Raw genomic sequence first — 24701 nt, forward strand, 5'->3', positions numbered from 1 at the left:
GAAGTTCCCCTCTCCCTTCCTGCTGGGGTATTGCCAGAGGAGGCCTAGTGGAGAGACAGGAATTTTACCTTGCCCATCAGGAATGAAGTCATCCCCCACCACAGCATCAGTGGAGACCACATGGGGAGCAGGAAATCTCACCCCCGCCCAGTATAAATGAAGAACTCTCCCACTACCTTGAGTATCATTGTAAGCTGAATGGGCAGCATGGACTTCTACCTTTACTTGGCAGTAATAGATAAATCCATAATTATGGTTGCAGACTCTAATACCCTTCTCACAACAATTGATAGAACAACTAGACACATAACTAGAAGAACTCAACAGTACCATCAAACAACAGACCCTAATCAACACTGACCAAACATTCCACTCAACAGCAACAGAAGAGATATACTTTCTAAGAGTCCATGGAACATATATCAAGACAGACCATATCCTGAGCCACAACACAATCCTTAACAAATTTAAAAGAACTGAAATTGTACAGTGTTTTTCCTAACCACAGTGGAATCAACCTAGAAATCAATAACAGGAACAGAAAAATTCTCAACACTTGTTGAGTGCAAACACTTCTTTTACACTTCTAAAATAATCCAGAGATCAAGGGAAATAAAAAAAAATTGAACAGAATGAATATTGAAATGCAACATGTTAAAATTTGCAAAACACTGTTAAAGCAATGCTGAGAAGCAATATTATAGCACTAAATTAATACATTAGAAAAGAAGAAAATTCTCAAATCAACCAGTTAATCTCCCATCTCAAGAACCTAGAAACTGAATTACAGAATAAACCCAAAGCAAGCAGAAGGAAGAAACTAATAAAGATAAGAGTAGAAATCAATAAAATTGAAAACAGAGAGATAACAGAGAAAAATCAATGAAATAAAAATCTTATTCTTTGCAAAAATCAATAAAGTTTACAAACCTGTATCAAGACTGACAAAAAGAAAGAGAGAGAGAGAAGACAAAAATTATCAATATCAGGAATGAAACAAGGTATATCACTATAAACCATGCAGCCATAAAAATAATGAAAAGGGAATACTAAGAAAGACACAAATTTGACAAGTTAGATGAAATATACCACTTCCTTAAAAAGCACAAATTGCCACACCTCATCCAATATGAAATAGATCATTTGAATAGTCTTGTAACTACTGAGGAAATTGAATCTATAATTTAAAACCTCCCCAAAAGAAATCTCCAGACCTACACTGTTTCATTGCAGAATCTTACCAAACATCATTTGTACACAATCCTTTCCAGAAAACTAAAGAAAGGAGATGACTTCTAAATTCATTTTATGAAGCTAATATTACCCTGATATCGAAACCAGACAGGGACGCCTGGGTGGCTCAGTGGGTTAAGCATCCAACTTTGGCTCAGGTCATGGCCTCATGGTTCATGAGTTTGAGCTCCACATCAGGCTCTCTGCTGTCAGCACAGAGCCCAATTCAGAAACTGTGTCCTCCTCTCTCTCTGCCCCTCCCCCATTTGTGCTCGCACACTCTCTTGCTCTCTCCCTCTCTGTCTCTCTCTCTCAAAAATAAATAAACACTAAAAAAACAAAGATGGTATGTAGTCATCATATTAACAGGCTAAAGAAGATACAAAAAAAAAGCATTTGACAAAATTCAATACTGATTCATAATTTTTTTTAAGTCCTAGAAAAATAGTTATAGAGAGGAACTTTCTCATGATAAAGAGCAGCTACAGAAAACCCAGAACTAACACTATCCTTAATTGTGAGAGGTTAATGCTTTCCCCTGTGATCAAGAACAAGGCAAGGATATTCACTTATGTCACTCTTACTCATCACAGTGCTGGAAGTTGTTACCAGTGTCATAAGTTAAGAACAGGAAATAAAAGGCATATAGGTCATAACATAACAAATAATGCTCTCCCTATTTTCAGGTGACATGACTGTCTACATAGAAAAGTCCAAGAAATCTACTAAAAGCTCTTAGAATAAGTGAGTTCAGCACGTTGTAGGATATACGATGAACACACACAAAAATTAATTATGCTTCTATATTCTAGCAAGGAACACATGGACACTAAAATTAAAAATACAATATTATTTAAATCACTGAGAAAAATAAAAGAGTTAAGTTTAAATCTGACAAAACAGGGGCACCTGGGTGGCACAGTAGGTTAAGCATCAGACTTCAGCTCAGGTCATGATCTCGTGGTTTGTGGGTTTGAGCTGTACTGACGGCTCAGAGCCTAGAGCCTGCTTTGGATTCTGTTTTTCCCTCACTTTCTGCTCTTCTCCCACTCATGCTCTGTCTGTCCGTCTGTCTCTCTCTCTCTCACAAAAATAAATATTCAAAATTTTTTCAGCACATGAATCTGACAAAACATGAATAAGATTTGTATGCTAAAAATCATAAAACTTTTATAAGAGAAATCAAAGAAGATCCAAATAAATGAAGAGCATGTTCATGGACTGGAAGATTCAATATGGTAAAAATGTCAATTGTTCCCAAAATGATATGCAAGTTTAATGGAATTAAAATAAATTCCCAGAAAAATATCAGCAAGAGGTTTTTGTTAATTTATATGAAATTCTAAATTTCATGTGGAAAAATAAAGGAACTACAATTTTCAAAAAGAAGAATAAAGTGGGAGGAATCAGTACACCGGATTTCAAGACTTATGTAGCTATAGTAAGCAACACTCTGTTATTGGTAGAGGGACAGACACAAACATAAATGCAACAGAATGGAAAACCCAGAAATAAATCCACATAAATATGCTCAAGTGATTTTTGATAAAGGTGCAGAAGCAATTCAATAGAAGAAAGATAACCTGTTCAATAAATGGTACTGGAGCAATTGGACATCCATCCATAGGCAAAAATGAACCTCAGTCTAGGTCCCACACTATACCAAAAACAACGCAGTGGATCATAGACTTAAATATAAAGTGTAACGTAATAACTCTTTTAGAAAAAAAAAAATGACGTAGAAGAAAATCTTCAAGATGAAGGCTATCCAAAAGTAAGATATGACACCAAAAGCATAATCTATAAAAAGAAAAATTAATAAATTGGCTTCCGGAAAAATTAAAATCTTTTGCTCTGTGAAAGATCCTGTTCAGAGGATGAAAAGACAAGCTAGAATGCAGGAGAAAATATTTGTCAATCACGTATCCAACAAAGAAGTAGTAGCTAAAATACATAAGAAGCTGTCAAAACTCAACAGAAAACACACAGATACATAAACACACAAAACAATAATTTAATTATAAAATAAACAAAAGGCAGGAAGAGACATTTCACCAAAAAGCATATATAGATGCCAAATAAGTAAATGATAATGTGTTCAACATCATTAATCATTAAAGAAATGCAAAAGATAAGAAACGAGCATTGATAAAGAGGTGGAGAAAAAGGAACACCTGTGCACTATTGGGGTGAATGTAAATTGGTGCACCCACTGTGGAAAACAGAATGAAGGTTCCTCAAAAAGTTAAAAATAGAAATATCATATAATCCAGCAATTCAACTATTGAGTGTTTTTCCAGGGAAAATACTAGTGTTCCACTATTGTTTTCCCACAGAAAGCACTAACTCAAAAACTTATATGCACCCCTCTGTTTATTGCAGCATTATTTACAACATCCAAGACATGGAAGCCACCTAAGCGTCCACCAATAGACAAACAGATAAGGAAAGTGTGGTACACATACATGATGTAATACTATACAGCCATAAAAAAGGATGAGATCATGCCATTTGAGACAACAATGAATGGACCTAGAGGGTATTATGCTAAGTGAAATAAGTCAGACTAAGAAAGGTAACTACTATACCATTCTACTCATAAATGGAATCTTCTAAAAAAAATGAACAAACAGGGGGACCTGGGTGGCTCAGTCGGTTGAGCATCCGGCTTCGGCTCAGGTCATGATCTCACGGTCTGTGAGTTTGAACCCCGACTAGGGCTCTGTGCCCATAGCTCAGAGTCTGGAGCCTGCTTCAGATTCTGTGTCTCCCTCGCTCTCTGCCCCTCCCCCGCTCATGCTCTGTCTCTCTCTCTATCTCTGTCAAAAATAAATATACATTAAAAAAATTTTTTTTTAAATAAACACACAAAAAACAGAGTCAGAACTATAGATACAGAGAACAAACTGATGGTTACCAGAAGGGAGGGGGATGCATGGTTGGGCAAAATGGATCAAGAGGAGGGAGATACAGGCCTCCACTTATGAGATGAGTAAGTTACAGTAGTAAAAAGTAGGAGCATAAGGAATACAGTAAATGATATTGTAATAATGATGTAACAGGACAGATGATAGCCACACTTGTGATGAACACAGCATAATATATAAACTTGTCAAATCACTAACTTGCACACCAGAGACTAATGTAACATTTTGGGTCAATTATACTAAAAAAAAAAAAAAAGTAGCTGTCTCATGAAATGAAATGAAATCTAGATATGTTGTTCTTTTGAATAAAGTGATTAATTTAATTAAAAAATAAAGAAATGCAAAATAAAACCATCATGAGATATTACTACACACCCTTTAGAATGTCTCAGTTAAAAAATAATGCCAATATCAGATGATAAGCTTGCAGGAAAACGATCACCCATATATTGCCGGTAGGAAAGTAAAAATGGAAGTTTCTTAAAAACTAAACAGGCAACAAGTTTATGGACTAGCAAATGTACTCATGGACATTTATTCCAGAGAAAAGACTTATGTTCACACACACAAAAGTTTTGTTTTTGTTTTTTGTTTACATAAATGTCTTAAGTTTTATTTGGAATAGTCCAAAACTGTAAACAACCCAGATGTTCTCAAAGGTAAGTGGTTAAATACACTGTGGCACATCCACACCACGGAACACTTACTACTCAGCAATAAAACCCAACAAACTACTGATACATGCAACAATTTGGATGCATCTCGAGAAATTATACTGAGCAAAAAAAGCCAATCTCAAAGGTTACATGCTGTAATGATTAGTTTGATGTGTCAAATTGGCAGGACCACTGTACCCACATATTTGCTCAAGCACTATTCTGGATGTTTCCAGGAGAATGTTTTGAATGAGATTTATATTTAAGTTGGTGGACTTTGAGTAAAGTAGATTGTCTTTCAGCATGTGGATGGGTCTCATCAGTGGATGGTCTCATAGAACAAAAGCCTGACCTCCCCTGAGCAAGAGGGAATTCTCTAGCAGACTGCCTTTGGACTTGAACTGCAACTCCTTCCTGAGTCCCCAGCCTGCCAGCCTCGCCTTACAGAATTTGGACTCACCAAATCCACAATCATGTGAGGTAATTCCTTAAAATAAATCTCTTTCTCTCCTATTCTCATATATATACACACGTCCTATTGGTTCTATGTCTCTATAGAGAACACTAATACATATACTAGCTAATTCCATTTATATATAACACAGTTTAAATGACAAAATTATAAAAATGGAGAAAAGATTAGTGGTTGCCATAGTTTAGGAATCAGTAGGGGTAAGAGGGAAGTAGGTGTGGCTATAAAAGGGCAACATGAGGGATCGTTGTGGCGATGGGAATGTTCTGTATCTTGACTACTGATGTCAATATCTTGACTACTGATGTCAATAGCATTACACTGTATTTTACAAGATGTCACATTGGGGAAAACTGGGTAAAAGGTATATGGGAACTCTGTATTATTTCTCACAACTGCATTTGAATCTACAATTATTTGAAAAAAAGTTTAACTTTTAAAAAGTAAAACAAAATATGTCCGTTTTGGTTATTTTATTGGGACCCTCCTTGAGGTCTGGGAGATGAACTTGGATTATCACTCAGATGAATAAACAATCCAGCACCTATAGCCTTAAATAGCATCACAGTCATCCCAATTTAACAAGCCAGAAACCTATCTATCACCCTCAGTTCTGCCCCTCACTCCTCTCTCAAGCAGTTAGGGAAAAGTCTAGCTAAACTACCAAAATACATCTTGAATTTGTTACTTCTCTTTCCCTGCTACCACCATTATTTCTAGTGGTTAACAGCAAGGATGAACTGTTATAAGAGCCCTACAATCATGTCTCTTCTCTTTCTCGGACGCCCCATCTAATGCGCCCCCCACTCAACAGCATGAGTGATCTTAAAACATATATTGGATCATATCATTTCCATGCTTAATCCCCTCCAGTGAGTTCCCATTGTCCTTGGCATGAATCCAAGCTCATTCTCATGGCCTTCAAGGCCCTGCATGAGTATAGCTGCTATTTCCCCAATAACATCTCTTTCCAGTTCCTCTGGCTCTCTGGCTTTAACTACACTTCTCTTATTCTTCCACCTAAGATCTTTCCTCTCTCAGGCTTTGCTGCATATACTTGCCCCCTCCACACCACCTGCCCATTCTTCAGGTATCAGCTAAAAAGACACCTCTTCAAAAAACATTTTTCTGAGCACTTTTTCTAAAGTGGGCATCTCCTGTTGTTCTCTTCGTCAGTACTATTTAATTTATTTCATAGAATGTAACCCCATGAGAGTAGAAACCTGTCTGTTCCATTCACTGTTGTAACAGGTGCCTAGCAAAATGCAGTGTAAATAGTGAATTTATTGACACTTAAATCAATCAGTGTCCAATGCCAGCCTCAGACGCCTTCTCCCCCATTGCAAGAAAGTATGGGGCAACTCTTCTTGAACTTCCTCCATTTATTAAACAAATATTTACTGAGTGCCTACTATGAAGTAGTACTCTACTCCAGGCACTCTCACAGGCACTAGAAATAACAAGATGGGCAAGGTCTACACATATATGGTGGAGAAAGGGGAACACGATAAGTAATACACAAATAAATAATAAAATAATAAATTTTAATTAAAATAATTTTAATATTTAAACAATTAAATATGTAATTATTAATTTATATTATATATAACAATCATATTACACTTATAGTGCTATAATTATTACTTATTAATTTACATATAAATATTTAATGTTTAATATTTTGATTATAAAATAATAGTAAATAAAATTTCAAGCATAAGTGCTAGGAAGAAAATAGAGTAACAGGACCGAGAATGAGTTGGAAGGGGTAGGTGGTGTTCACCTTAAGAAGACAGGATGCATGGAGAGGGGTGCGTGGGTGGCTCAGTTGGTTAAGTGTCCAACTTTGACTCAGGTCATGGTCTCACAACTCATGAGTTCGAGCCCTGCATCGGGCTCTGTGCTGACAGCTTGGAGCCTGGAGCCTGCTTAGGATTCTGTCTCCCTCTCTCTCTACCCCTCCCCTGCTCATGCTCTGTCTCTCTCTGTCTCTCAAAAATAAGCGTTAAAAAAAAAAAAAGAAGACGACTGGCTGGAGAGGGACACTTGGGTGGCACAGTCAGGTAAGCATCGAACTCTTGGTCTGGGCTCAGGATCATCTTGCATGAGTTTGAGCCCCACATCAGGCTCTGCCCTATTGGTGTGGAGCCTGCTTGGGATTCTGTCTCTCCTTCTCTCTCTGCCCCTCCCGTGCATGCTGCCTCTCTCTCTCTCTCAAAATAAATAAACAAACTTTAAAAATTTTTAAAGAAAGAAAGGAAGGAAGGAAGGAAGGAAGGTAGGAAGGAAGGAAGAAAGAAAAAAAAGACTGGCTGGAGAGTCTGAACTGTCATCTGAATGTAGAGGTGCTGGCCACAGACAAATCTGGGGCAGAGCACTCTAGACAGCAACCCATGGAGTACAAAGGTGCTGAGCCTGGAACACATTAAACAAGTCTGAGGCCAGTGTGGCTAAGCAGGAGAGGAGGAGAGTAGTAGGGGAGCAAATCTCAGTGTCAAGGAATGCTACACCAAGTCAGCCATGGTAAAGAATGTGGGTTTCCTTCTAAAGGTGACTGGGACACCTCTGGAGACGTTTAAGCAAGGGGTATTATGGTCTGGTTTAATTTTTAAATCACTGCTGGCTGCTCTGTCAAAAGGGACTATAGGGTAAGAATGGAGACAGGGAGGCCAGATAGTCACAGTCAGAAGAGACGCTGGTAGCTTGGACCAGAGAGGTATCTGGAGAGGGCGAGAAGAGGCAGGCTACGATGAGGGCAAATCTGACTCGGAAATCTTAAAATACACCAGACTTCCTCAGGGAACAGGAGTTTCCCACACTCCCTTGCGCTCCTGGCTTGGCCCAGTTTGAACTTAACTTGATTTGGTTCCCCAGAGATGCCTTTGCATTACCCGCACTTGCCCCAGTGAGAGAGGAATGCAGCATGCTGGGATAGCTGGTTTTCTTTCTTCCCATTTATAGAAATAAACTAAACACTCGTGTTGCTGAATGGAAGGATAATAAATAATAATAATAATAATAATAATAATAATAATAATAATAAAGAGCGGCTCTTCTCTATACTTGGAAACTCTCACCACCTAGAGATACTGGTTATCTACTAGGAAGGTTAAATTAAGCAAGAAGTAATCAGAATCTGACCCCACGGGTTTAAAGTGTGAAGCCTAAAGAACAACCACACAGAACTGGTTTCACCCCATCTGGCAGGGATCTCTGGGTGATTCTGGGCACCGAAGCACCTCTCTGAGAGGCCCCCAACCCGACAGCAAAGCACAAAAAGCCTGACTTTATCCTACAGCCGGGGAAACACGAGGACGCCTCCGTGCGATCGATCGATCGGACCCGCAGCTCCTCCAGTGGGCGCCCCAGCAAACTCTCCCCAGAGGCCGAAATGGAGTATCAGTCCTCCGAGGGCTAAATCCACCAAGGCAATCACCGTGACTGCCACCCTCCACCCCCACCCCGGAGATAGTTTCAGCCCTTCCCTAAATGGTGCGGAGATGACTCATTTCGGAGCAAGAGCAGAACAAGAGAGGTCCTCGCTAAACCAGAGGAAGCTGGTCTGGGTGGCTCAAGTTCCCGCGTCCCGGTTAGCCAGGGTGCGCTCCCAACGGCGAGGAGGACAGCGCCCTGCGCGCGCTGTTCCCAAGGCCCGGGCTGTTCCGACCGGCACCCGAAGTTAAAGGCTCGCCTGATCCCACGCAGCATTCAAGGCCAATGCTGCCTCTTAAAAAGGAAGATTCAAAAAACAGAGGATGGCAAAAATCTGGAAGGTAACCCAGTTTCCACAGCCGCCCAAAGACTCTTTATTGCGGTGTCATGTCACTGGAAGATGATTGCTAAGAAATTCTCCCCTGATTGTAGAGGCTCTGACGGGAAAGCGTTCGCATCAGCCGCTGAAACTGGCGCAGAAAGTAGACTCTGGCAACGCACTAACGTCATTGGTGGCAGGTGGCTACCTGGGCTAACTTTGCTCCCCCAAAGCTTAGCTCAACAACGGAGAGTGCCTTATGTTACGATGAACGAGTTAATCTATGTAAAATGCTGAGAGCAGCACCTGGCAACAAGCAAGAACTCAATAAAGATTAACTATCATTGCTAATAATATTCCTTCATGCCTTTCTACTAAAGAAAAAAAAAACTGTGTTGCGTGTCTGTGATTCCATTCATCTGTCCTTATACCTTACGAGCTCCACGTGTTTTATTTATCTCATGTATTTCAGAGCCTGAGACTGTACCGGGCTCAATAAAAGTATGTGGTTTGAGTTGAATTATTTACTCAGTTGTGTTACCCTGCAGAGAGTGGTAATAGAAATAAAAGGATGACAGCAAAATACAAGACACATGAAATCAGAGTCTCCTTTACCTCTTCACTTTATCACTGTCTGTTTCTTTGTAACATCCCTGGCTTGGGGGACTCTCTGTTATATTTCCTCCCTAGGACCTGGTTCCAGCTGAGCCTCAGTGGAGCCAGTGACAATCGTCGCCAAACACAGTTCAAGTTCAACCAATTTTGATGCCACCTGGGCTCCCATAGGGACTGAATATCATACAGGAGACACAGAAGGGCACAAACTCAAGCCATATGGGCAGATTTATTTAAGAACCCCACTCCAACGAGTGTCTCTTGACATACACCAAAACAATAATAATAATAGCCAACACTGCTGAGCACTTATGCATTATGCTAAGCAGTTTCCTATGACATTTAATCCACGCGACAAAACAACGTGTGTTCTCTTATTTTCATTTTATTAGGTGAAAAAAACTAAGGCACAGAAAAGTCACTGTGAGCCAGCCGCTTAATAACACCACCAGTAAATGCTGAGATTCAAACCCAAGTTCACAGCTCTCCAAAGCTCATTCAGGTGAACCACTCAAGACTGCAATGGCCTCTGGCTACACAAACCCAGCTGGAAAGCACAAACATCACTGTTCTGGTTCTCTATGGGGCAGAGTGGAGTGTCCTCCCTTCTCCCTGTCTTTGTCATCCCCACAGCATGGTATGTTGGCCCAGCACATCTTACCTTCTACAAAGGACCCCAACGATTTCTTTTTTCACCTATCTCTGATTACTGGCATACTTAACGTGTCTTAAAGTGAGACCATCTCTGCTTTGTAACTCATGCCTAAGGGACCTACTCCAATTTTCTTTTGCTGGTGCACAGGCATTGAAGCCACAAGTCACTAAGACAAAGCATTTATTGATTACATTCTCATCAATATCAGCCTCTGCCAAGATTAGATTTGGACTTTTACATGGCCACACAGCTTCCTTGCCTTGCTCCTCCTCCTCTAATGTATAACTAGTAGAAAGCTGGAGAAAGGCAGGGGCTGGCCAGCTGCGTGTGCCACACTCACTACAGGACTTGTAATTCAGAGGAGGACTCCAACTGGTAAAATGACAAAAGATAAGGTAAAACAGCATTATGTTTATTTTAAATGGGCTTGAGGAAATGAATAGGGGGATTCGTTCAAGTTGGTGACCATATGGAGGATTTGGGGAATGTTGGGTGTTGCTACCACAGATCAAAGCTACTTCTCTTGGCCAACTGATAGTTCATCTGGCTGCTAAAATATATATTTTATTCAGGATTTTATATCATGTATCTATTCAGGATTTTAAGGATATTTACTCTGTTTTCTGACCAATCTGTGTAACTTTTTCTCAAGTGATTTTGCATAACCATATTACTGAAGGAATGTGCAAAAAAAGGGGCAGGTTAACCTGAATCTAACTAATCGTGAAAATTGGTCTGAAATTAAAAAAAAAATGACAATGAACGAAAAACAAGAGGTAGAAGGACTGTTCTAGATAAAAGGAGACTAAGAACTGACAACCAAATGGGACAGGTGATCTTAGATCCTGGAAAGAAGAAAAGAGCTGTAAGGGACAATATGGGGATAGTTGGGAAATTTTGAAAATGGGCTGCTTATTAGATAATACTAGTATATCTATTACATTCTTGGGTGTGATATGGTATTATAATTATGCAGGAGAATGTCTTTGTTCTAAACGAGTACATGCTAAAGTATTTAGGAATGAAATGGCACTAGTATGTGCAAATTCTTTTCAAATGATTCCAACAAAACAACAGATATACATACATACGTGTGCATGCACGTGTGCGCACACACACAGTGCAAGTTTAACAAGTGTAAATGTGAACCATCCTTGAACACAGGTTATGGAGTGGTCATTGCACTACTCTTTCAGCTTCTCTGTAGATATTTTCCAAAATAAAAACTTAAAGAGAAAAAGGTCATAGTGCTGTTGTTCCCTTATAAGTTTTCCCCAACCAAACTCACCCACCCCTGCACATAATCATACATGTGGGTAAATCTGTGGCCCTGGAAGAGTAGGACCCCTAAAGTTCTGACCTGATGTAACTTTCTGTAAGCACTTCTTCATGTCAGTAAGTGACGAGGCTGGGAGCAAAGACTTTGCAGTTAGCCAGGCTTGGATTTAGAGTATGGTGATGCTACTTACTTGCCGTGAGACCAGAGTTATTTAAGCAAGCTTGGGTTTTCTATATTGTGACAAAATGCGAACATATTGGGATACAATAGAAGGGTATGATATAGGATATGCAGGGATAACAATAGTTTTTTATGGTCTGGGGGTATTTAAATGAGATAATATTACAGAGTTCAGATGACTGTTAATGCTAATAGTTATGTATTTACGTGATGCATATTTTAAAAATACCTAGGACACCCTGATTTCCTATCACAGCCCAGGATAAAGCTAAAGCAGTTAACACTTTCAAGATGATATGAAGACAAATATTACATTAATACCTATACAGATGGTATGTAGATTTGGCAAAATAATAAAGGTAGTATTCAAATAACTAGAGTTTGGAAGATACTGCAAAAGGGAAGATAATGTGCTTACCACAGTGTCTGGCACGTAGTAAGTGCTCAAGCTTCATTTTGAACTATGATTAAATTCCCTTTGGGAGCTTGAGAAACTGTCATAGGGCTTTTCTTGAGAACTAAGGAATTGCCTAATAATGGAACCCAGAAATAATGCAAACTGTTGGAAAGCACAATGTTGCAGCTTTGTAAATCTGCCCAGACTTTAAAAGAAGTGGGATAAACATGGAACTGAGGGTCAGGAGACCTGAGTTCTCACATTGGATATGCCCAATAATGCACTATATAACTCAGACAAGAGACTTGAACTCATTTTCTTCAAGTAAAAAATGAAGAAATTAGACTAGAATCCTCTGTTCTCTAAGGTCCCTTTCAGCTTGAAAATCCTATGGCTTGAGAGGCCCGTGGGGTTTTCTAAAGTTGGATGCAAGATCACCTTTAGGTTTGCATTTGGAGTCATGCAGTTTAGAGGGAAGACATCAGCTTTTCCTCCTGACCTAGTCAATCAGTAGCTGCTGAAAATCTGCTTTTGTGTTTATCAGTAAGAGCTTACAAACACCAGCTCTGGGTTCCAACACTAGAATATCTGTTACTAGCTGTATTGTAGTTGGAATATTGCTTAATCTTCTGTGAGCTCTGATTTCCTCACCTGCAAAATGAAGATAACTTCCTGCACTTTGTAGTATTGCTGTGAAGATTATTGGCGATGTATGAAAAGTTGAAAGGTGGTTGGTTGACAAGAGAGATAAATGAGATCCTAATGTGATTAAAGATGCAGTTGTTTTATAGCCCTTTTATTGTTTATAGAAAGACCATATTATGTATCTTGTTTAATCTTTATGATAATCTTATGCATTAACTATTATTATACCCACTTTTTTGGCAAAGAAACAGGCTCAGGGTTATTAAAGGCCTAGCTGGGACTCTTTGAGGTTTCCTGAATTCTAAGTCTATCTGTTTTTTAACAAACCTTTTTGATTTCTAAGCCACAAATTAAACATTACATTTTGTTTTATGTTAGAATTCAGCCACTTGCCTAGTCTACATACTTCCACATTTATCCAGCAGCAGATTTTTAATTGGATGTGGAATCTAGTTTCTCTAACTTAAAAGTGTTAAGCTCTAAGTGAAGGTAGTCATTCTAAGATATCTTGTAGCCCATGAAGAAGCCAAGAGAAAAGTCTTGAAGATCTTCAGCCATTTTGTAGGTATTTAGCCTTCAGACAAATTCCTTACCCTTTGTGTATTGGTTTTTCCATATGTGACAGGATAATAATAATTACTACTTACAAGGCTGTTGAAAGAACAGGCGACCATTTAGAACCTGTACAGAGTAAGATCCTAAGTTCTCACTGTTTTCATTAGCTCCTATGTACCTAACCTTGAGTCAGTTTCTTGGACATCAGATTTAATGGACGGGGTTAACAAGCTAATTCAAAGGTAGCAGTCTTCAGACGTATTCCCTCTCATAAATGAAACTTTCTTTGACCAAGCTTAGTGCCAAACCACACAGAAGATTGACTATAAATGTTATCTGTCTTCATTTCACAACTGAAAAAGAAAAGATGGGAAGCAAAGAACCGGTTTAAAGTGAAGTTCAGAGAGGGTAATTAAACCTGAAATAAGAGAAAAACAAAGAAAGAGAAGGAAAGAATGTAAGGAAGGAAAGGAGGAAGGGAGAAAGGGAGAAAGAGAAAAAAAAAAGAGGAAGGAAGGAAGGAAGGAAGGAAGGCAGGAAGGAAGGAAGGAAGGAAGGAAGGAAGGAAATCAAACAGCTCCAGAGACTTCTATATTTAGAACTATCGCTTCAGTTGGGAATTCAAGTGACCTGCTTCAAATGGATAACATTATTCCTTATCTGACCAACTAGATGAAATTTCCATCTTAGGAAGCTAAAGTGGGGAGACTGCAGCTTCCCTTGGCATGACAAGACCAGAGCCAACTCTAAAAAAGAAGCCAGGAAGACCAGAGGACAAGGACTTTAAGAACACTCTAAGATTTCTAAATGTTTAAAAACTATTTCCTTCACAGTTCCTTTTTGTTGTTTTTGTTGTTGTTATTCCTATAAAATGAGAAATTGGTTTTAGGGGCAGCCCCAGAATTGCTACAGTAATGACTTAGAACAATGTGATTAGAAAGTAATGGGACCGGAGCTCCAGAGAACTTCGATCTCTGAAAATTAAATTTCGTTTTTATCAAAGTAATGTAGGAGCAGCTAACACTGTTTGGAGTGGCAGGGGCGGGCCGATGGAGATTATGGGGGACCAAATCTGCTACTGCCACCACCTTCACCACCAACTTCCATTTCCATAGCACCCCTGCTCACCATTGGCATGGTGACTAGTTGGATTGTTAAAATAAGAAGAGAGGAACTATATGATTGTCTGGTGGGGGCAGGAGGAGAGAGCCAGCAGAGAGCAGAAGCCCAGGGATGGAGTGGGAAGGGCAGTCACTAAGACACCAAGTACTTGGACATTCTGCCACAGGAAGAAAAGGAGATGAAGGGAAGAAATTGGGTGAGTATATCATGGCCCTGGATTTGGTGGTGGGAAGGCCATGAGGTTCTTCAACTGAGTTGTAGATGAGCAGTTGAGTAACTTTGGCCCTTTTGTATTTTTGTACAGAAACTTCACAAGTTTTCTGTGGGTAGATGAGGAAGGAGGGGATTTGTGTGGTGGGTAGTGGGAAAGTGAACTTGAAACTGGGCACTATTGGTGATTTGGTTTCAGCGTCACACTTGCAAATTCTATAAATATGTGCACTCTTAATATATTTTTTAAATGTTTATTTATTTTTGAGAGAGACAGAGTGTGAGTGGGGGAGGGACCAAGCGAGAGGGAGACACAGAATCCAAAGCAGGATCCAGGCTCTGAGCTTTCAGCACAGAGCTTGATGTAGGGCTTGAACCCACAAACTGTGAGATCATGACCTGAACTGAAGTCGGACGATTAACTGACTGAGCCACCCAGGCAACCCAGATATATATTTTTTTTTATTGAGAAAGATAATGATCCTAGATTTTTAGATGTTTGTTCCTTATCTGACCAACTAGATGAAATTTTGAATGTCTTGAATTTTGAATGCCTATTTCTGACTGATGAAAAATGCAAAATAACCCATTAGTTAAAAGCATAAGGTCTGGACCCATGTCATTATTGTACAAGTTACTGCCTCTGAGACCTTAATCTAGTCTAGTTACCTATAAAATAGGGATGCTGATGGTGCTGTCATGAGAAGTGTGGTTGGTAGAAAAATGGCTCTCCAAAGATGGCCATTACCTTATCTCCAGAATATGTAAATATGCTACCTTAAATGGCAAAAAGGACTTTACAAATGTCATTAAGATACAGAGATTTCCCTGGATTATCCAGCTAGGCCAAATCTAACCCCACAAATTCTTCAAAGGGAAGAACTTTTCTGCAGTGGTCAGGATTAGCGTGAGGACCTGACTGACCCATTTCTGGCCACAAAGACAGGGGAAGGGCACCACTAGCCAAGGAATGTGGTGGCCTCTAGAGCTCGGAATGGCCCTCACTTTGCAGCCAGCACAAAAACACAGATTCTACAACCATGGGGAACAGAATTCTACCATCAACCCGAATTTTCCTCCACAGCCTCCAGAGAGGAACACAACCTGCCAACATCTTAATTTTAGTCTGGTGAGACTCATACCAGACTCTTGACCTACAAGAACTTTAAGATAATAAACTAGTTTCACTTATTAGACAAATAAGAGAAAACTGAGAGCAGTTAAAAGAGATGATACACATAGAGCAATGAATAGGCATGCACTAGGCATAAATATTCAGTATCAGGCCTTGAAGCTGTGTTTGCATTGCACCTAATATCAGATTGTCTAGATTGTAGTGATAGACACTATCAGGGAAGTGAGTTGAAGCCTTCTCGAGGTGCCCACTGGGCCCCTCACTGCTGCTGCTGGTTACTCCCTATAAATAAAATGAAAGGATGAAATTCCCTGTCCTTGGAAACAGCTGAAGGGGAAAAAGGATTTGAGGAAAAACCACCAACCAAGTAAATGGAACCCATTTTAGCTTTGGCTGCCTGAGGCACTAGGTATTAGAGATCTAGTTACATGTTAAAGGATAATTCAAAATCTCTGGTAATCCCATACACCATGTAGCATATTGTGTGTATGTATACACACATGTACATTTTACTTTGAATTTATTTACAATTATTTTATTATGTATATGTATAAATATACATATGGTTTATATCTCAATATATAATGCATATTATATGAGATATATATGCTTCTTTTAAGATATACATATATAATATTATCATATCTTTGGGGAAAGTTTTTAAGTCCTTTCAGGGAAGGAGGTTGCTGGGAAGAAAAGTCTACAGAGGTGCCACCTGAACTTGATTCTGAATTAGTGGAAAGAGGACAAACCTACAGATTCCCAATTCTCTCCCCAGAGAGTCCAACCCAGTAATAGGTCTGGGATGAACTCCAGGAAGCTACACCTGTAACAAGCTCTCTAACTCGGGTCTGGTTATAAGACCACTAGACTCTAACCTCAAGGGCTCTCGGGCTGGTTCTGTGATTATACTTTGTGGATGAGGACACTGAAATTTCTGATATCTAGCTTTATTAGGGAATGAGGGGACCTGACTAATAAGCTATTTTTCATGCTGGAGTAGGGGTTTACAATGATCCCCCCATTTAGAGAAAAACTGAGGATCCTATAGGAGAAGTGGCTTGGGTCACATACTCCCTAAATATCAGAGTGGGAACTGGAATCCATGTTGATATGACTCATTCATTTGTTCAATGGAATTTTTACAATAGTCCATGTTATTTATTTAAACATTTAAATTATGTAATTATATATGAAATTATTTCCTCATAAAATGACTCATAGTATAAATAAAAGAAAAACTACCCTCTTCTCTAGTCTCATATTCCTCCTCAACGATCATCCTTTTGTTATTTTTTCTTCAAGAAAATATTCTATGACTTACATACAACATGCACAAATCAAAGAATACTCAGGTTTAAGCCTTTTTAAAAAAATATTAATGAGATTACACAGCTTCATTTGTCACGTAACAATAAGTCAGTACATAACAGTCACATTATTCCTTTTAACTGCAGCATAGCGAGTTATAGGTCTTATGATGTATTTGAGTCTATCTGGCCATTTTCCACTGAATGACATTTAGGTTCTTTCTACAATTTTTTCTATCACACACACACACACACACACACACACACACACAGCTTCATCAAATATCCTGAAACGTGATTCCATATGTATGATATGATTTCTCTAAGATGGTCAGACGTGTAATTTTGAGTTGAAGGGAATAAATGTTCCTTTCTACACTGTTTTTTGTAGCTACATGGAGTTGGGAAGAAAAGAACATGCTTTAATCCATAGCTCTAGGTTCAACTAGTTGCAAATCTTGAAAATTATCCTTACATGGAAGGTGATGTGGTTGTGATAAAGCCTGGCCTATGCCTCTTATATGAGTTTTGAGGTGGTTTTGTACAACAGCAATGCCCAGGAGCGCCCCCTGTCTCTTTGTTACAGGTGTCTTATTTGACTTCTCCCAATGATATAAACTGACTGTTTCTGTCATGGCAGTTGCCTTCAGTCAGTAGCAATTCTAGTCCTCAGTCCTGATTTTGAATCTTAAATATATACATATATATATATTTGTGTGTGTGTGTGTGTGTGTGTGTGTGTGTGTGTGTGTGTATGTAAAAGGATGTTTCGTTCCTCTCTTGGAAGAAATTGTCCCAAACTTCTCTCAGCTTTAGCAGTGTAGAGGACATGATGAATGGCTTTTACATTCCTGTATGAATGACGCCTGCTGGGAACATAAGGCATACTGTGAATGAGTATCAAGGATCAAGAACCAGCCTGTGGAGCCTGTCAGAAATCCAAGCTGCAGACCGACAGGATGGCAGGTAACTGAAATTGCTTAGTGTTTCCTAGCCCTGTGTTTCATTCCCCACAGGTCACCGGGACTTTGGTTTTCGCTGTCGTCACAGCTGCACTAGGTTCCTTCCAGTTTGGATATGATATTGGCGTGATCAACGCACCTCAAGAGGCAAGTGAAACATGTACAATTCAATTCTCTTTGTGGTGATTTCTGTCAGTGACTGAAAGATCTGCGTTCCTCATACACAGAGATAAAGTGTGCCCACGTGGAGAACACAGGGTAATCCCAGCATTCTGTCAGGCACCATGTGCGTGGTTTCAGAGCTGATAACTTGGCCTTGACTCCTCTATCACCCTCACAAAGAAAGAAAGGGCAATAAACAACTCCTGATCTCTGACTCTGCTGTTTGCTGAGCTCACAGAAAACTCTAGCCAGAATACCACATGCCTATTGATGTTGTTTTTAAAAACTGAAGAGCTTATTGCAGCCTTGATTCAGAGCCCCCCACCATACGTGAGTGGAAAAATGAATGAAAAATGCCAGGGAATAAGAGGAAGCAATAGAAGGATTTTAGTGCACTAACTTTTACTGAGCACCAACTCACTGTGCATCGGGCACTTTAACATATGTTCTCCCTAGTTGGACCTCTAAAAACCTTATTATACCCAATTCTAGGTCAGTTGAAAACCTTTAGGAAACTTAACACTAAAAACGTCCTAGTCCTTCCTCCTACTTCTGTCTCCCATAGCTAATTCAAAGAAAAATAATATGAAACTATTTAATAATAGTCAAGAAGTCCAATAAAAATTTGGATTTTCTCCATAATAACTATTTGGATGGGTATTTTTTTTAATATTGAATAATTTCTATAACTTTTCTCATTTATTTTGTGCATCCCTACTCTGGTATCCAATGAATAAATAGGAGAGGGCTGTCATTTTTCTCAGCTCCCATGGCTTGTAAGTGGGGAAACCAGGAATTCACCCCCCTTGCTCTAATGAAGGCTGTCGGGTCATTTAGGTCAGGATTGATGTCTCATTCCTCTTCCTGTCATTGGCATAATGGGGTTCAATAAAGTGTTCCATGAGTAAAGAAAGAGAGGAGAGAAGGTGGGGGGAAAGGAGTGGCAGAAGGTGAAAGTGCAAGCATTTGTTGGGTGCCTTCTATGAATAAATCATATTTCATCTGCTTCTCTTACAATGTTGGGCTCCATGGAAAATGTGTGCTGGCCACAGATATGGTCAACAATAAATAAATCTACCTGTGATCGTATGTATAGAATATACAACCCTGGAAGGGCTGCTCCTTGGACCAGAAGATGTGCTTTGGTCAGGTGCCACATAATATTCTCATGGGTGTGACTGTCTTGCCGAGGGTGAGAGATTTAGATGATAATGCTGGGGGTCATGGCTTTTTTTCTGAGTGGGCTTCTTGAAATTTGGTTCAACATCACCATAATTCAGAATCAGCAAGCCTCTTTTTTGTGAAAGATCTTTTCACATTCTATTTAAACCATCCTCTCCAGGGAAGGAGAGGGGAAATTAGTCTAAGGTTTCCCCTCCTTCAATCCAAGTCCTAGAGCCAGACTTGAAAACAGGATCCCCGACTGGCATCCGGCTTAGTGCCTTATCTAGAGCCCTTCTTTTCTGTGTTTAACAAGGCACTTAAACACCATTATAGAATAATAATCATTCAGCTTCATTTGTTTTTGTTAGTGGGATGACATTTGGCATTATTTTAGGGTATTTTAAAGTCACACTTTTTTATGATTATAAAAAATTATACAGGGGCACTTGGGTAGCTCAGTTGGTTAAGCGTTTGACTTGATTTCAACCCAGGTCATGATCTCATGGTTCATGAGATCGATACTTGAGTAGGGCTCTGCACTGACAGCACAGAGCCTGCTTGGGATTCTCTCTCCTCTTTCTCTGCCTCTCCCCCCACTTGCCCACACGTGCACATGCACACACTCTCCTTTTCTCTCTCTCAAAAGAAATTAAAAAAGAAAAACAAAAAGCTACACATACCTGTTACAGAAAGTGTTAGAAATAATCATCTATAATTATTCTACCACATAGAGCAAACAGCTGAGAACATTTTGGATGTTTCCTTCTAGCCTTTTTTCTATGTATATTATCCCTATAGAGTGGTCTGCTAATGAGGTAATGTCATGGTCAGACTTCTTTTATCATAAGAGGACGTCACTTCCCTCCCTCACTCAGTTGACTTTACCACATTGGGCTTTACCCTATGACTGGCAACCTAGTCAGTTGTATTCCAGGTCCTTGTCAGAGGTCCTCCCAGACCACTCAATAGTGACCAAACCATCACTGAGAGGAAGGACAAAGAAGGAAGCCTGAAGGCTGTGCCTTTACTAAATTATATTTTGGTAGGATCTTTGCCTCTTCAGAAACACATGATAAAATAATGGTGCTGTGAAATTTAGTTCTGAGAATTGTTCATTATATTACACACCGAACTCTGTGGGGATCCAGAAGAAAAAAATTCCTTCAGGTCCCAACACCTTCTGAGGGGCCACTGAGTTGTTTTTATCTTTGAAATTCATCAGGATACAGGACTGTTTTCTTCTCTTTGAGCTGGCTGCCAGGAAGTTTATTGCTAAATTTATAGCATACTTCTAGCAAGGATACAGCACCTAGTCTTTTTAGCCTGCAGAATATTTTCCATTTGAATAGCTGCTTGCATTTAAAACTTAAAGAATTTTATATAAAAATACAGATTTCTGGTTTCTTTCCATTTATTTATTTATTTATTTATTTTGAGAGAGAAAGAAAGAGAGAAAGCAGGGGAGGGGCAGAGAGAGAGAATCCCAAGCAGAGAGAATCCCACACTGCCAGTGCAGAGCCCGATTCAGAGCTTGAACTCACAAACCAAGAGTTCATGACCTGAGCCGAAACCACGAATTGGATGATTAACTGACTGAGCCACCCAGGCACCCCAAGATTTCTGGCTTCTTTTTAAAAATTAAAGGTCATGAAACACTAGTCTCACATTTGCAGCTTCCTCCTTTAGGTGAGGCAAATGCTCTCCAGTGCTATAACCTTGCCCACTTACTATTATAGTCTCAATAGTAGAGACTGTATTTCAGTTCTCCTAGCTATCAAGGTTCTCCTTCACTTATTTGTTGCTGCCTAGTTCCTGTAGGCACTGGAATTTGCGACCTCTGTTTTACAGGATATGGTCAACTGTAAATAAATCTATCTGTGACTGCATGTATATAACACACATAATTGGGATGACACTTTTAAACACCTAACAAACATTCTAAAGGAAAAACAAAGAAAAAATGTATAGAGTATATGAGATGTTGGAGCTATTTTTCTTTATTTTATTTCCCCAGGTAATAATATCCCATTATGAATATGTTTTGGGTATTCCACTGGAAGACCGAAAAGCTATCAACAACTATACTATCAACAGTACAAATGACCTGCCCACAATCCCATACCTAAGGGATTCAACACCAACCTCTTTGGAGGAGGAAGAGACTACAACATCTACTAGCCTCATTACCATGCTCTGGTCCTTGTCTGTGTCTAGCTTTGCAGTTGGTGGAATGATTGCATCCTTCTTTGGTGGGTGGCTTGGAGACCAGCTTGGAAGGTAGGCAAGTTTCATAAATAAGCATAAACATGGAAACTAGTACTTGGGGTTTGTTAAGACTTTGTTTAGGAAGAAATCATCTTTCCTTTTGTGGAATAGTTTTGAAGTTGTTTTTTGTTTGCTTGTTTGTTTGTTTGTTTGTTTTTCAATTCATGACCCTATCAGTTAGTTTGGTTTTAGACTGAATAATGGAGAAAGCTCTTGCCCTAGTCTGCTTAATTGTGGGAGCATTCATAGCAAAACTGAATTTGGTGTGTATTTCCACAGAAATGCTTTGATTCTCTAAATTCATTAGTTTTAAAAATATGTTAAGAAACCACTACACAAATGGTTAACTCAAGAACTATAGAAAAGCCAAGAGTGAAATTTTTAACCAGGGAATCCATTGTTTGCTTCCCCAAATCACTCCATTTCTCAGACCCCCAGTTTTTCATTTTCAAATTAGAATTTGGCATTTGGATCAGTCAAGTCCTAAGGTCAAACCAATATCCCTAACTCTCAGTTGCCCAATACAGTTGGCCTGGGTTTCTAGCTGCTGCTACTGCTATGTCAAAGCCCGAACCAGAGATGAAACAAATAGTGTCTCCATTTCTTTACTCTAGTTTTTACCAGGTGTTTTGGATTTAAAACATCACTGGAACTCCTTCAGACTCAAATTTCTTTCATTTAGTCATGTGACATACTAAGTTGGGATTCTGCCCCCACCACCAGAGAGAGGAAATAAAATCAGAAAAATCAGAAAAATCAAATGGTTGGGTTTTTTTAGATTTATTTTCTACTTTTTGATGCCACCTTTTGTTTATTAATTATATTTTTTCTAATGATAAAAATAAATATGCAAATATGGACAATTTAGAAAATGCAAAAATATTTAAAGATGTAAATGATATAGGCATCTATTTTAGTAATTCTGGATTAAAATTAATTTAGTTTTTTAAATTCCTACTTTAAATTATAATTTTATCTCTCTGGTTATTAAAGTACTGAAAATTTCTTCCTCTTGCACTGGAGATTTTATATAACAAGACTGTAAGAAGTTTTCTTAAATACTGAATAACCTAATAACCTAAGTTTTATTCTTGTTCTTATTTGAAAGGACATTCCTCTACCATAAAAGAGTCAGTTTCTCACATTTTTCTCAATTTACACGTGTTTAGCTGAACTTAGAATCCATAAGTTACAAGGTTCATAAACTGACTTAAATTGTTTAAAAAAATTAAATCATTTTAATTTGAACCAAATTGATTTAAGCAGTAATTGGAAAATTTTTTAGATTATTTCTAAAATAAATAAAAGTAACCAAAGTTAAATTTTATAACATGAACCAACCAATTCTTTCACCAGCTACTGATATTTTCTACCTCTTCCCATTCTTAAAGAAAAAATTTAAGGGGCACTTGGCTGGCTCAGTTGGTGGAGCCTGTGACTCTTGATCTTAGGGTCATGAGTTCAAGCCCAAAGTTGGGCATGAAGCTTACAGAAAGAAAGAAAGAAAGAAAGAAAGAAAGAAAGAAAAAGAGAGAGAGAGAGAGAGAAATAAAGAAGAAAGAGAAAGAAAGAGAAAGAAAGAAAGATAGAAAGAAAGAAAGAAAACTTAAGTCCTTATTGTCATCTCATTTAGAGATGAGATTCTGGCAGGTCCAGTGACATACTCTAAAACATTTATTTCAGGTCCTACTGAAGGAAACAGATGCATGCCCTCTCAAGTCTTAGAATTTAGCATCAACAATGATCATACCCCAAAACCATGTCAAATGATTATTTATCAAATGACTTATGGTAAACTAAAAGTGATGCTTCTTCCAGCTCTCAGTAGAAAAATGATTCTCCATGAAAAGAGCCACAAATTAATAATTTTAACATCAAAATTAAGACAAAAGGGTTTAGTCTCTCCTATAAAACTATTTTTCTAGGAAGAGTCACTGATAAATGCCATGATTTTCCTTATTGACCAGGTCGTTGCTCCATCAGTTAAAAATAAATAAAGAAAAATGTATATTTCTATTACTGCTTTAAAAACTCTTTCCTTGTAATTGTGAAATAGGTAATAAATGTCTGTGGCCACTGTTTTATAGATTTGGCTTCTCAGGGTCAATTTTTCCAGAGGCTGTGTTCTGAAAATTTAATTACAAGGATATGGTGGAGGAGACCATGATCTGTGCAATCAATCCATGCTACCATAAGTTGTACATAAGGTGTACATACCTTGTATTTGAATACACTCTTTCTTTTATATAAACAATGGAACTCACTAAAACCAAACATTAACCTCTCATTTCACACAGATCAACTCCCAGCTCTGTCACTTAATAGTTGTGTGAAAATGAACGAGTTACTTAGGTCCTCTAAGATGTTTCCCCCTCCATCTACAATGTAAGAAAAAAATAATACCTAACTCGTAGCATCATTACAAGGATTACATGAGAACATACACAGAGGTTTATCACAATGCCCAACACATAGTAAGCAAGCCCTGAATGTAGCCTTACTGTGATGCTGATGGTGATGATGATGATGATGATGATGAAGACAATGATGATGACAGGATGACAGTGATAATGCCTACGCTAACAGGAATATTTAGAGCAAAATTTAAAGACATATACTTAGAAATATATTCTTTCTCCCTGATTCAACAATGTCATGTATTTTTAGATTATTCATTCTTGGCCATTTCTCCCATCTGAGCAGAAGTTAAAATCCTCTAAGTTGTACAAAGTGCTCTAGCATCCCTTGGTGGTTAAGGAAGAGGGACTTAAGAGAAATCTGGCACCAAAAGTACTTTCAGGCTATCTCTTTTAAGAGTTTTTCTGCCTAATAGAATATTCTCCCTAATAGAATATACGACTAGCCAGCTAATAACAATTTTCTTAAGGTCAATTATTGAATTCGTTTGTCTTCTGTCCTTGTGTAAAGAAAAGGCACTTCACAGAGAAATATCCCTGTCTTGTTCTGCTCTGCAGCTCTGAAGTTGGTCAGCTCTAAATCACTGTT

At 38.7% G+C, this 24701-nt stretch overlaps 1 protein-coding gene across 2 annotated transcripts in view; it reads left to right on the plus strand.

Annotated features, from left to right (window-relative positions):
* The first annotated feature begins 10585 nt into the window (after nt 1-10585).
* SLC2A2 (solute carrier family 2 member 2) overlaps nt 10586-24701 on the plus strand; it is a 31785-nt gene continuing 17669 nt past the window's right edge. The window contains exons 1-4 of one of the 2 annotated variants that reach the window (XM_019463155.2): nt 10605-10704; nt 14481-14683; nt 18159-18251; nt 21445-21707. In XM_019463155.2, coding sequence (XP_019318700.1) covers nt 14666-14683; nt 18159-18251; nt 21445-21707 — 374 coding nt within the window. In that variant the 5' untranslated portion in view covers nt 10605-10704; nt 14481-14665. Of the gene's footprint in view, nt 10705-14480; nt 14684-18158; nt 18252-21444; nt 21708-24701 lie in introns of both variants that reach the window. The other variant, XM_019463156.2, reaches the window with a different exon arrangement.

Source organism: Panthera pardus, unplaced genomic scaffold (assembly GCF_024362965.1).
Source record: "Panthera pardus isolate Hobbes unplaced genomic scaffold, ASM2436296v1 HiC_scaffold_16, whole genome shotgun sequence".
Classification (NCBI taxonomy): Eukaryota; Metazoa; Chordata; class Mammalia; order Carnivora; family Felidae; genus Panthera; species Panthera pardus.